This window comes from Onychostruthus taczanowskii, unplaced genomic scaffold, assembly GCF_017590055.1.
Source record: "Onychostruthus taczanowskii isolate IOZ18803 unplaced genomic scaffold, ASM1759005v1 scaffold4, whole genome shotgun sequence".
Taxonomy (NCBI): domain Eukaryota; kingdom Metazoa; phylum Chordata; class Aves; order Passeriformes; family Passeridae; genus Onychostruthus; species Onychostruthus taczanowskii.
Genome location: NW_024501459.1, coordinates 13,984,547 through 13,999,126, shown reverse-complemented (window position 1 = coordinate 13,999,126; position 14,580 = coordinate 13,984,547). Strand labels below are relative to the sequence as shown.

The 14,580-nt window shown below is 40.9% G+C and overlaps 1 protein-coding gene across 9 annotated transcripts in view; it reads left to right on the top strand.

The window, feature by feature from the left end:
• Positions 1-14,580, top strand: part of ZNF704 (zinc finger protein 704) — a 102,896-nt gene that overhangs the window by 70,750 nt on the left and 17,566 nt on the right. For all 9 annotated transcript variants that reach the window (XM_041412495.1, XM_041412494.1, XM_041412489.1 and 6 more), the window contains 4 exons: positions 234-334; positions 2,676-2,937; positions 8,016-8,120; positions 13,751-13,845. In XM_041412495.1, coding sequence (XP_041268429.1) covers positions 234-334; positions 2,676-2,937; positions 8,016-8,120; positions 13,751-13,845 — 563 coding nt within the window. The remainder of the gene's footprint in view (positions 1-233; positions 335-2,675; positions 2,938-8,015; positions 8,121-13,750; positions 13,846-14,580) is intronic.

Genomic DNA, 14,580 nt, shown 5'->3' with positions numbered 1-14,580 from the left:
CTTCATAGTATTACAGAGTCACAGAAATTTTCAGCCCTTAACCCAGCACTGCCAAGTCAGCATTAAACCATGTCCCCAGGCAGCACGTCCTTAAATACCTCCAGGTACTTGGTGACTCAGCCATTTCTCTGGGCAACCTGTTCCACTGCTTGACAACCCTTTCAGGGAAAAAAATTTTTCTAATATTCCTACAATTTCCATACAGCTAATGTTGCTTTATTCATAATTTTCAGAACTCCATGAAGGTGATGTTCAAATGCCTGTGGAAGAACTGTGGGAAGGTGCTGAGCACGGCTGCAGGGATTCAGAAACACATACGGACCATTCACCTTGGGTAAGAGAGCAGTCTTTTTGGGAGTCTAAAGGATTTGGTGTAGAAGAGGAGCAGTTGCCCTTGGCTGGAGACATGAACTGGATTGTCCTTGGCTTCTCTGTCTCATATCGCTCTGTTTCTGAGGAAATTGCAGAATAATGCATCAAGGTGAATGAGCACTTATTCCAGCAGCGAGGCACTTTCTTTCCTGAAATTCTGTCAGCTTTGATAGAAGGTCAAATAGAGCTTGAGGTTACACTGCACTTCCCTGTCAGCTGCACAGCTCAGTGCCATTACATCATATGTGCTGTCTGCACATCATGTTTGGGATGACACTCTGTGGTGGACAGGTTCAAGGTCTTGCATGAATACTTTTCAGCTTTGTTTCACATCAGGTCAGATGCTTGTGCTGGTTCTGAGTTGAATTAATGCCAAAAAAATTATTAATGCCAAAAACCCCACCAAAACCACAAACCACATAAGAAACCTAAAAATAAAAGGAAACTGAGCTGCATGTTGTCATGTTTAAAGTACCACAAAGTTGTTCACTCACTATCCCCTTCCTTCCCTGGAAGAATCAAAAGAATAAACAGTAAATCTCAGGGGTTGAGACAATAATAGTTTAATGGCTTAAACAAAATAAAACATTGGTGATCATAATAACAGTAAATACTAACGACTCTAATACTTCTAAGGAAAGGGGAGAGAGAGAGAAACAAGACTGAAGAGAAACGAGTGATGCACATTACAGTTTCTCACCACCTGCTGACCAATGCCCAGCCTGTCCCCAAGTAGTGATCAGCACCTCCCAGCTAGCTCCCTCCAGTGAATTTACTGAACATGGCATCCTATGGTATGGAATATCCCTTTGTCCTGGCTGTGCTTCCTCCCAGCCTTTGATGCCCCTGTTCACTGGCAGAGCATGGGAAACAGAAAAGTTCTTGATGTAGAGTAAGCACTACTCAGCATCAACTAAAACATCAGTGTGTTATCAGCACTCTTCTCATCCTAAATCCAAAAGACATCTCTGGGTCACCTTCTTGGAAGGTAATTAACTCCAGGCCAGACAAAACCAGGACACACATGTATGTTACTTGGACTAGAAGCAAAAGCAAATTGATCTTTTAGGAGACAAGTTTGTTTCAGAGCCGTAGTTTGCAACCAAACTCTCCCGTGTAATTCATTGAGTGATGTACCTGTCTTATTTATAATTACAGTTGGGACCCACGGTCTGTACCTGTTAGGTGAAAATACATCTCTGTTCTGTAGGTCTGTGTTACCCACAGCTTAAAAATTAAAGCCACCACAAGAAAGATCTGGAGCTTAGGATGGTCTTGAAGAGGTCAACAATTACTGTTGAGCTTAAGAGTAAGGCTGTGGGAAACAGAAAATCCCTCTCAAAATGCAGTTAGGAATGTTGATTTGTGCTTTATATTATGGGGACATCCTTTTTGTGGTGTGGGAGAGGCGGAAATAAACAGCAGAACCTTTCTGGAATTTGCTGGAACAAGAAACTTTTCTGGAAAAAGTAGTTTTGGTGAATGACTGGCTACATTCTGATGGATGGTACTTCTGGTAGAGCCTTTCAAACCTGCTGGACCTATGTTCTCTCAACGAGGTCTGGTTTAGACTTCAAGATAGCATGTAGTCTGCTGGGAGCTACTGCTTTGACTGGGTTGCTTCACTGTTAGCACTTGTGCTCAAATGCACATCAGATGAAACTTTAAGGCAATTAAACCTCCTACATTGCCCTCCTTCAATAAGTCTGCCTCTGGAGAGCAGAACCAGAAAGTCCTGGCCATGGCAAGCCAGCCCATATGAGTGCTTCCTCTGTGTCAGAGTGGGTTGCATGGTGAGACTGTTTTCTAGCAAATTCTTCCGTTATGTTACAGAAAGTTACAGTGAATGGCAGCTGTAAGTATATTTGATATAATTAAGTAACTTCTGATAAGATTGCCTATTGTTTGCTGTAACATGAGTGAAGTATATCTTGCCTGTGTCTGTTATCTTTGCTGTGACCTTCAAAGACAGAGTGCATTGAGATTCTTGTTAACTTTACAATAGTTATGAATGAGAAGCTGATACTTGATCTCAGAGAGTCAAACATCTACTCCAAGGTGAAAGAGTTGGTCAAGAATAACACAGAGAGGGGAAAAAAGTAATTCCTACTTCTTTTCCCTTCAGATTAGACGATTTTCCTCTTCCCCTTACCTGCAGTCAGAATGCAGATAAAGTAGGAAGGGTTGAAACTGCAAATATTAATTTATTGACAATATTAATATATTCACTCATGCATCTAGAACTTAAAAGAATCTTGAGGTTCTTGCTTTCAATCAATTCTTACTTCTTTCTCTTGATACAGACGTGTAGGAGAGTCTGACTACAGTGATGGAGAGGAGGATTTTTACTATACAGAAATCAGGCTCAACACGGACTCAGTAGCTGATGGCTTAAGCAGTCTTTCCCCAGTGTCTCCATCTTTAGCATCTCCTCCTTCCTTTCCCACCCAAGACACAATCCGTCCTGAAACTTCCTGTGCCAAAACCGAGACTAAAGTGATGACACCTCTGAGCCGCTCAGCTCCTACCAACCTCTACCTCGTACACACGGACCATGCTTACCAGGTAACACCAGTGATGTGAGCTCCAGTGATTACACTAATCTCACTAATGTTTAAAGAAATGTCACATCACAATGTTTGGGTTTTAATGGGCTGAAAGGTTTTCAGGCCAGGCAAAGGCATTTTTTTATTTAAACTGAGATGTGTTCTTCTGAACTCATTGTTTGTTTACATGCCTGCCACAGATGGTGGACTTTGGGGTGCTCTTTATCCAGCCACACATAGGTGCATACTTCAGGTTGAGAAGAGTTGATCTGTGTATCCCACTGCCTACATCAGTTCAGTTTTCACTGACCATAAGGAGAACCCTAGGTGATATGCTCAGATGGGGTTTCCTGCATTGTAAAAATTCCCATCCAGTCAGCTGAATCCCTCCCAGAGTCTTCATGTCAGCTTTGTTTTTGTTGAATAAGTACAAGCTCTGCTTGAAGTGTCAACAAGTACCCAAAGGATGCCAGGAACAATTAATTTCCTGTTTTTGTACAGTGTGAGATGTTAGTTTGCAGTTGTAAAGTAGAGTAGGAAGAATGAAAAAGCAAATATGGTACCTTCCTATTTTTGGAGGTGATGCTTTTCAAATGGCAAAAACTGCTGTCCTAGAACATTCCAGCTAAGTTTTGACAGAAAGCTTTAATTATAAAGCTGCATTAAAACTTGACATGTTTTGGTCTGGATACCATAAGATAAAAGAGGAATAGAGGCTTTGAAGTAGTGTGGTCCATGACCTGCATATGCACTGGAGAACTGAACTTTGTTAGATTTCTCAGATTCAATAAGTATCATATGTAGCATTGTGCAGATAAAACTTTTGTGGTGTGTTTGGAGCACACCTACTAAAAGGTCAGAAGGAACTGTAGAGAATTCACAGGCTTGTTTTAGACTTTTGTGCTTGTTGAAAAGCATGGGTGGAAGCTTGGCATTGCAGGTGGAAGCTGCATCAGGTAGCATGCCAACCTGGGGACTGATGAAACCAGCTAAGAGAAGACTTCTTCGCAGTGTAGCTTAAGCCCTGCCTCAGAGTGTGAGGCAACAAGTCTAGATTGATGTCAAGTTTTGCTTCATTTGGGATTTGCAGTCATGACAGTCTGCCTTGCTGTTGGAGACCCACTCAGCTCTTTTTTACAAGCAGCCTCTGAGTAAAGCACTTGGCTAAGGAAATCCTAATTCAAGTGTTTAAAGTCCTTGAATTGGATTTGAATCGATGTATTGCATGACACAAGACTACAAGTGCCTGACCCCCATGGGCTTTTCAGGTTGCTCTGGTTTCAATGCTTAATTTCATCAGTGAGTGACACAGTCCACACTGTTCACAGTGTGCTAATTGGAACCAGGAAGCAAGGTCCCTGCTCAAGCATTCAGGCTGTCCTGGCAAAGGAAGCAGCTTCCGTAGAGAAGGTCAGTGGCATCCTCTGCCAAGATCCCTTCCGCCCTGAAAGAAGGGCCAGGAGGCAGGGTGGAGATGCAGATCTCACCAGCCAGAGGAAAAAGTGGAGATTACTTCATTGGGAGCAGCTCAAGGAACTTGCATAAGGGAGGCTGAACATCGTTCATCAGAAGATTCCTGTTGTAAAAAAAAGGGGGAAAAAAATACAGAACTCAAAGTTCAGTCACAAGAATCCTAAAGAGGTCTGTTAGCTGCCATTTCCTGTCCTTGAATTGGATTTGAATCGATGTATTGCATGACACAAGTGCCTGACCCCCATGGGCTTTTCAGGTTGCTCTGGTTTCAATGCTTAATTTCATCAGTGAGTGACACAGTCCACACTGTTCACAGTGTGCTAATTGGAACCAGGAAGCAAGGTCCCTGCTCAAGCATTCAGGCTGTCCTGGCAAAGGAAGCAGCTTCCGTAGAGAAGGTCAGTGGCATCCTCTGCCAAGATCCCTTCCGCCCTGAAGGAAGGGCCAGGAGGCAGGGTGGAGATGCAGATCTCACCAGCCAGAGGAAAAAGTGGAGATTACTTCATTGGGAGCAGCTCAAGGAACTTGCATAAGGGAGGCTGAACATCGTTCATCAGAAGATTCCCTGTTGTAAAAAAAAGGGGGAAAAAATACAGAACTCAAAGTTCAGCCGCAAGAATCCTAAAGAGATCTGTTAATTGCCATTTCCTCTATGACTGGAAAACTTCAAATAGACTACTTGTAGTGAGAAAGGTATGAGGAAACTGAGGAAAGTCCTGATGCTCTTCCCTGACCCCATCCTATGGGTGAGAAATTAATTAGAAAAATAATTGAAGAAATTCAGGAAAGTACAGCAGTTGAGGCAAACTGCACTGGGGGAGCCCCAGAGAAAGATGATGCTATAACAATACAGGAAGCAAAAGAACAAATCCCTCTGGATTCAAGGAGAGCATTTGATCTTAAAACATGTAGGTAGTATTTGTTAAGCAAGAGATTAAATTTAGTGTAGGAGAAGGAGCTGGAAAGTCACAGAGAACAGCAGTGAGTTATTTTGAAAGGGCCTTTGAATGTCATTAGTGGAGTTAAATGAAAAGCTGTTCTTGGCCCTGATCTCACTTTCATTAAATCATTTTGGTAATACACAAATACTATAATAAACTTCACTGATAACAAATTTGGGAGACATCAGCAGTAAGGAAGTTATAGATCAGGCTTACGTGACTAGGTGATCTTAAGAATAATAGCTTTTGGATGCAGTTTAATGTCAGAACATGCAAAGTCCTGCATCTAAGGAACTAATGAGATTTTTCTGCTATAAACTAGGGTAGTTAGAAAATCATGTAAGAAGGAAGCCTATGTTCATTAATCAAGCACAGAATGACCATGAGCCAACAATAACAGAGCTGTGAAGGGGGAAAACAATAGTTGTCAGCTCTCTTGCATAAGAAATACCTAGGAGAGAGAGAGAGGGGTTTTTGATGCCATTATACAAGACCCCCATATAACTTGAGCTGAAATCCTGAGTTAGAATTCTGGTCAGCCAAATTTGATGTGATGGGCTCCAACCAGAAGAAGTAGAAGGAGGACAGAGAGGGCATGGGTGGCCTCTCCAGTCCTGGGACTGATACCTCAGGCAAAGCAAGGGACAAGAACAGGATGGAATTGCTGCCTGGGAAGAAAGTGAAAGGACAGGCATGAGAGGGGAAGAGGGTGAGCATGGGTTATTTCAGATATAAGTGTAATGTTGGCAGAAATAAATGCAAATTATTCATTAATATATCTTGATTGGCAATTAGATGGAGGTCTCTAAGCAATTAAAGTTGGGGTATAGAAATTCTTCCATTGGTTGTAATGTTGTAGTTGCTTACGTTATGGAAGAGATTGACTAAAATGTTAGCATGAAAAAGCAGACTGTGCTTGATGAGCAAAGATGCACATCTGGGAAACAAGTGAACAAGGTGATTGTCTGATCATGTCTGAGGAAGATACAGGTAGATATTCAGGCACTGAGAAAAAGGAATTGAGCACTATAGTATTTTAAGTAACTGCCAATTGTGTCAGTTTTAAACTTCATGTTTCTTTACAAAACTATTGCCTGTACCAGTTAAATTTAACTAGAGGAGCTACAGGCAGGCTCTTTCAGCACCTAGGATTTCCCTTCCAGGTCTTTCTCAAATACCTGAGGAAGTTACTGAGCTGACCCTGGGTCTGAGCTGCCATCCTTGTGGGATGCTGGGCAGAGGCAGTGCTGCCTCACTGCTCATCCAGCTCTCTCCAGTTCTTTCTGTCTGGAGCTCTGTGGTCATTCACTCCTTCACATTTGACCAACTACTGGTACAATTTGAAGTTGCCAAATTGTTCTTGACACCTTTCAGAGAGGTTTTTATATTTTATGGAGCTCAGTGGATGTTTGCTCTGCATGTCTGTGTGGATTTTCTTGGAGCTGTCAGCAGCTTGGCAGCCCACAGAGCATCGCTGTCATACACAGAGGCATCTGGTGGTCTCACCTTCCTTTTCCTGGAAAGGCTGTAGGGGATTGCTTCAGCCCTTGTTTACTTGTAAGATTATCTTTGATGGGGACTATCAGGTTGTAGTTTGTCATCACTTCTCTCTGCCTGGTGGCTCAAGGAAGCACTCTCTTCCTGAACCAGTGAGACAATTTCAGCAGCCCCAAACACAAACACTGCTTAAATGAGTGTATTGTGTTGTTGTCATGTACCATCAACTGAAAGGCAGAAGTGAAAACTCATTTTAGCAAATTCTTTGTAAGTTTAAACCAAGGAGGGTTCTTTTTTGTGGTGACAGCTTGAAATTCAAGGGTCAAAGTGAGCCTTTGTTCATGCTGGCTGCTCACGCTCCTGCTAGGCAGGGTAGCTACACAACTATGAATTTCATGATTCTGAAAATTAAATGGGATTAAAAAAGAGGCAGGGAAAAATTCATGGAAATTCATAACCTAGTGAGAAAACCAAAGGAAAGGCACAAGATGAAAAATGCTCAACAGTCTAAGCTCAGGCTATCACCCTTGTACCCCAGGGCAGCACTGGGTATTACAGCCCGCATGGGAACAACATAGGAGTTCAGTGAGCCCAAATACTTGCTTCAGTTTAGTATTTCAAGAGCTGTTTTTTGAATCCAAAGGATGATTTACAGAGCCTTGTTCTTAATAGGAAAAACTTTTAGTTGGGATGACTCTAAACATTTTTATGATAAATGAGAAATGGCCAACACTTACTGTTAATCTCTTCCATCCAAGAAGCTTTGCCATCCACACTAAAATTGTGTAAAACAACTGCCATGAATTTAAGTATGGTCCTCTTTATCACTGTGGAACAGGTGATCATCTGTGAGGTAGTTTTTGCTTCTTGCTGGCATTATTTTAACTTACTTGTATGTGACGTTTGATTTTGTCTGGTTTTTTAACAGATCTAGCTCTTAAAAGTTTTCTATGGATTCTTTTGAGAGCAATCATCTTTCTCTAAACAAGATTCAGGAACAGTGATGTATATATATAGCTCTGTCCCTTCCTTACTAGCTTATCCAAGATTATCCCTCTCGCAAGGGTAAAATGCTTGTCACCATGGAGTTTTTTTATGCCTTGGAAAATCTCTCACATATTTACCATATTTACCTTTGGAAGAGGAATGGTTCTTCTTGCTGGAATAATACTTTCTTTTCCCACAGGCCACTCCTCCGGTGAACATTCCAGGGTCAGCAAAGTTCACTCCCAATGGCAGTAGCTTTAGCATCTCTTGGCAGTCGCCTCCAGTTACCTTCACCGGCATTCCAGTAAGTGTGCATCAAAAAAGGAAAGAAGGAGAGAAAAAAGGTTTTTTAGATCTTTTTGGTTTGTTTCACAGTGTGTAATAATGGAATTAAATGTGACACAGTAGATACCAAAAATAAACAAATTGAACATGTGCCTGAGTTTGCCAGCATGCCTGTTTTTAACACCTTTGTAACTCTCTTTATCAATGCAGTTAGGTTACTTTTGCATCAATGTCTACAAGCAGACCATTGAATCTATAGTATCTATAGTATTTATATTTTTTTAACTATATGCTTACAAAATAACATTCTGGTAGGTGCAGAGCTTGGCACTATGTCCTTCTTTTTTGTGCCACTAAGAGATTTCTTAAAAAAGTAGATGGAAAATCAGCCTGGTGATGGTTATGCTAACAGGCCAGTTGGATTCAGGCAGTGGGGCTATTACCTAAATGAACTCTGAAGATGAAGCATTTTTGAAAGGCAGCTGAAAGAAACAATTAAATAAAATGCAAAGTCCTATTTTAGGAGGCTACAAGTATGTAGCCCCTACTAATAGCAGAAAAATGTTGTTTTATACAGAAAATATGTTCAGTATCTACTGCATTTTGTTATTAATAAATATTGCAGTTTGATAGCTTTTTAATGAGGATGTATTCGATGGAAATTCAACACTGACCTTTCTTCAAAAAAGCTGGCATACGAGGCCTAATTCTATGAAGAGTGATGCTAAAATCCTAAGGCATCAACAGGACTGCAGAAATGTGATATTTGCTTAAACACAGAATTGCAATGATTCTGAATGTGTATTACACCACAGTGTAGGTGTGGTACTGTGGGGGGAGTGAAAAACCTTCATGAAGAGTTGCAAGGGATTCTGCTTGTAGTGTCTGCTGTGGAGACTGCTGAAAGTAAATGCAAATCACTGCTTATGAGTAATGGGAAATCTTCTCTATGATTAATAGAAATAAATATTAATGTAAAGTATCTTCATTTATTGGAAAGCACTATTCTCATGATAAATTGATATTCTCTAATCATAAACCTTTTTGATATCATAACATCTCATTTAATATTACATTTCATGAATTTATGAATTTTTAAAGTGTGTTATATAAGGAACATTGCTCATCCAAAGAACCATATAGCTTTTTTTCTCCTGACAGTGAATATTAGACAAGGCGATAAGAGATAATATTTCCCTCCCTTCTCTTCACCAAGTGAATCTCCAAAGCTTCTTACTGTCAACCTTTGGCAAATCTTGGAGATTTTCTGCAGAGGCTGTGGCATCCTGCAGAGCTGATAAAAATGAAAGTGACTGAATCAATTACACTGCACTCTGCCAATGAATATTTATTAAATTCCATCAAGGAACAACTAACAGTGAAAGACATCATGCTGGCAGCAATTTCAACAAGAGTGCCTTGACAGAGTGTGCTATCCACAGAGTTCCCTGAGAATTTGATTTCCCAACAATGGGGTTGATACGGAGTAATTATGAAACTGGCTCCTTTTGTGAAGTAGCAAAAACTGGTGCCAGGAGTGTTGGGAATCTAAAAATGCAATTAGTCACATTGTAAATCAGACACTTAAGAGGGCAGGATTAGACATGTATGCACCGAGTTTACTTGTTCAGGCAACAACGCTGATCTGTGCCTGTAGAGTGGAGAGTTCTCAATAGAATTTAAGAAATGCTAAATCACTTTCAGAGAGTTCAATGGAGATGGCAATGATTTAAGTACAATTTGAAAGTAATCCCAATACAAAAACCGGGGGAAGCAGTGATGCAGAATTATAAACTGCTCAGGGAGCCCTTTGAACTGCCATTATAGCTCTAGCAACATTTATAAGGCTGTTTAACAAAGAAAAAAATAATAAGAAAAAAATCTTCCAGGTTTGCACACATTTGGCTACTTTGTCATCAGTGTGATCATTTATGAATTAAAATATTTGCCTGCAGTGAAAAATTATGTGCAATAAGTGACGGTACAAATGCAAATTTATGTTAAATATCTGTATATTAAATATAAGTTTTATTTCTCTTTCAAAGCAAATTAGATATTGCTTTACAAAATCAGGGGTCTGGCAATTCCCACCCTTACACTGAGTGTAGGTACTTCACCTACATTCAGACTTCCTTCGCCTCTAATATTTAAGGCCAGACTATGTGAGAGAGCCAGGATAACAAACTCACACAGTTGTGATATACATGGTCCCTGAGATGAGACACAAATCTGTAGAACCCAAGGGAATCTCACAGAGTAAGTCCAAACCGTTACTTTTTGCCTGACCCTTAATACTGAAGCAAGCAGTGTTCTAAAATGGCTTTGGAATACTTCTCTGGCCTGGACAAACCACTGAACAGGAAAAGATTAGGTACAGATTTGAAAAAGTGCATAGGTCTACATATTTTAATATAGTCTTCTTTCACATTTATTTTTTGACACATACCATTTCCCCCTTTCATTCCTGTGGACATTGAATTTCAATGACATTGAGCACTTCCTGCTTTCTCTCCTGGGAACTGGGGTGTTCAAAAACCAGGAGCTGCATTAAGTCCTTGTTTTCAGAAAGTCTTTAGCAGAGCAGCACTGAAAGGCCTTTGTGAGTATGGGTGTACTTATCAGCAAGTAACTGAGCACTTCAAAAGCACCCATACATGCTGCTGGATCAGTTGGGCTCAGTACGTGGCTGCTCTAGGCTCAGGAGTGTTCACAGTATCTAAACACAGGCATTTATTTAGATGTCTTGTAGCCATAAAGGAGGAGAAGTGGCCAAGGTCGCTTGGTCTGTTCATCCTGGAGAAGAGGAGACTGAGGGGAGACCTCATTTCAGTTTAGAGCTTCCTTGTGAGGGGAAGAGGAGGGGCAGGTACTGATCTCTACTCTATGGTGACCAGGGACAGGACCCCAGGGAATGGCTTGAAGTTGTGTCAAAGGAGGTTTAGGTTGGTTATTAGAAAAAGATTCTTCCCGCAGAGGGCGTTTGGGCACTGGAACAGGCTCCCCAGGGAAGTGGTCACAGCACCACCAGAGTTCAAGAAGTGTTTGGGCAGTGCTGTCAGGCACATGGTGTGATTCTTGGGGATGTTCTGTGCAGGGCCAGGAGTTGGACTCGATGATCCTTGTGGGTCCCTTCCATCTGAGGTTATTCTGTGGTTCTGTAATTAGGGGAACCTCCAAAGCGCTTTGTGCTCTGAATCATGCATAGGTTAGATTCCAAGGCTGATGGGAAATACACTTTTTCATACCATTTTTCTAAGATAACTTTGCAGGTGAAAGGTTGAATGTTGGAACAGTTATGAGCCATGGTGAGGTGTTGTTCTTTGCATGAAGCAAAGAGGACAGATTGATTGTTCTACCAGTTGAGGCTGAGAATAAATCAGCCACACCCTAGCCATGCATGAGGAGAGCAAATTAAATTATGCAAATGGAATGAGCCATGGTGAAGTCCATATGTCTTGGTACTGGAGTACTTAACATAATGACCATGTACTTCCACTTCTATGTAATGTATGGTAAAAGTCTTCCTGAATGTCAGTATGATCTCCAGCATCTGATACTTACATCTGCCTGCTATATGACCCAAAAAGGTTGAACAGGCAAGATCTTTGATAATCTGATGTTTACAGATCACAAATCTTCTCTCAAGCCACAGTTCCCCCCCAGGAGTTGTGACTGGAAACTCCAGGTCCTTGCTTCAAACAAACAGCGTTATTTCACTCTGCATTAGCCAGCACTTCAGACATGAAAAGCTTCCAAGGGCAAGGATTGCCTTCTCAGGGCTTGCCCTTAATCTGCTGTTAGTGTTCCCCATAGAGAGCAGCTGACTGCTATTGTTTAGACCTGCAGCAAAGCCTATCAAAGTACACTAAAGCTCAGCTTCAGTGCTGTGTGGCTGCCTTGGTGTGCCAGTCTGTGGAAACATCGTGCAGGGACCCTCTCAGGAGAGTGCAAGGGAGGAGTCTGTGTGCTGTAATTACTGCTCCAGCCAGATCTCTGTTTGGAAGTAAACAAGATAATTGCTTATCACATAGGAGGCAATCCAAGTACTCTTCTGTTCAATGACAAGCAGCTAGTATATTGAGTGTCAGTTACTAGTGGTAGACATAGAATAATGTCTGGTTTTTAAAATGTTTCTGAACCCTAGCACAATGAGTGGAGATCTCTGGTTACTGGTAATGTCTGGAAGACTGTACCATACCTGACTGACCAGGCTGTGTCTGGTGAATGCCAAATACTACAAAAGTGCTATATTGCTTTGCATTTTATCTTCAGTGTTTCAATGATTATTAGGTAAAACATGGAAAGTGGTTGATAAAAATTTGGAAAAAAGTAGCAGAGAACAAGCTGCCCTTAATATTCTGGAGGGACAGAACAAAAGGAGCTAATGTGGTCTTTGGATGTACAAAACATGATAAGCTGGCAGAGAGAGAAGAAATTTCTTCCGAGTTTTGCAGATATATTTTGTATATCAGTAACAGTCTAAGTTTGTTCAGTGTGAGCCACATACGCAGTTAAACCAAAAACCTCTCTTGCTACTAGCCAAGAGTAAAAGTTGAAAGAGTGTCTGCACTCAATTACAAGCATTAGTTTTTTGCTGCTATGGAGTAGCTTTAAAATAGACTTTGTATCAAAAATCAAAGCACATACAGAAATGCTCTTCAAGTGAGGTCAGTCAGTTCCCTCTCTTCCAGATATTGTAGAACTTGAAAGGGGCAGGAGGGAAAAGTCATAGCAGTGCAGAGAACTGTGACCATCCCTGCAGTTCAGCAGGAGGCTGACTGTGCACTAGATGCTACATTCAATATACAACAAAAAAAAAAAAGAGTGTTCAGAATTTTTTTCTGGTATTTTAGATGTAAAGTGATTGTGGCCTTCACACAGGAGCAAAATAAGACCATAGTAAAATAATTTAGGTATTATTTTAGGCCAAACTTTATGCCGTGTGATCACTTGAATGATGTTGCCAAGCCCCATGCTCATGTAGGAGAATTTGGAAAGTCTCAGAAGACCAAAGTACACCCTTCCCTTGGAAATATTCACAAAGAGGACACCCACTGAGAAAGTTTACTGTGCAGGGTAATGAGATACATCTTGTTAGCAACTTTGATCAGAAGGTCTGCATTGTGCTCCCTGCCTGTTAAACCTCTAGGGGCCCCACTGTAAGTGCTCTTCAAACCCTCTTCTCCAAGGGTATCTCTCCACAAAGAGTGCCAAGTGACAGATGGGAGCAACAAGTTAAATTCCTTTATTTCATAGAAGATTATTGGTATTGATCTCACCACTGAACAGTTTATTTTTCCATTTATTTTCTTTGCTTAAATCGGAGAAGGTTTTCATAGGAGCTATTCAGAGTTTTTAAACAAGAATGAACGTGTTTCTTGTCTTTTCCAAAACCTTCAGTGATGCTCATCTGTATTTTGGATTGCTCTAAGAGAATGATTGGAAATACAGGAAAACAAAGAGACGCTAATGTAATGTACCTAATGCTAAATTAACTTTTCACTTAATTATGTTTGTACGTTATTTAGTCACCTTTCCTGGGTATCCTTGCCACCATGCAGCATAATTTGTATTGTCTTGGAAAAAGTATTTATACTGTATTCGCATGTGTATGTTCCTTGTAAGCAGCTTTTTTGTCTGTATTGACAGGTCTCACCAACCCATAATCGTCCTGCAGGGAGTGGAGAGCAGAAACAGTCCCACACAGTTCTTTCATCGCCGCCTAGAGTAGCATTTGGCTTGAGGTATGGGACCATTAGCTCCTGCTGACACTACAGCCTCACAGCCTGGAGGGTATTCAGTAAATAAGTTGTCAGTGGCCAGAGAATCAGAAAAAGCCCACCACCAACCCTGATTGCACTTGTCAGGCAGGTTCTTGCCAGAGCTCTTCAAAGTAAGCGTTCAGAACCTATTTTTGTTTTTGCTACCATCAAAGGTAAAGTTCAGCTGCACTGTCTGGCTTTGCACTTTTCCCTGAAAGTCTGGTCTGATGTGTTTATCACCATTCAGTTAGAATGTCATTTGGCTTTGAATGAACTATAAGAAGCCCTGTCTTACAATAAATTAGATTAAGGCAAAGCTTTTTATGCCTTGTCTTCCTAGACATAAGCTGCATTCATTACTGCTAAATTTAACTGATATTTGACCAGAATCTACTTTTAAAGTGTTCCAAAAGTTAGGTTCAAAAATCAAACTGTAATGCTAAATTTCTTACAGTAAAGAAACTCCTTATTTCTCATAGTTTTAAAGGTGACTGTACCCAAAAATGAGGCAAAAAGAAAATTTCATGCTATTCATTTTCTTCATGACTCTCAGATCATTGCATATTCTACAAACCAAACTTGGGATCTTCCCAGTTCATGGACTGTGCCCATTAATTAATGTTCAGTAACCAGAAAATATGTGGGTATGCAAGAAAGGAATCCCATGTGTGCCGTGCAACATATAAAACAGGTATTAAACAGTTCTGTTGGTACAGT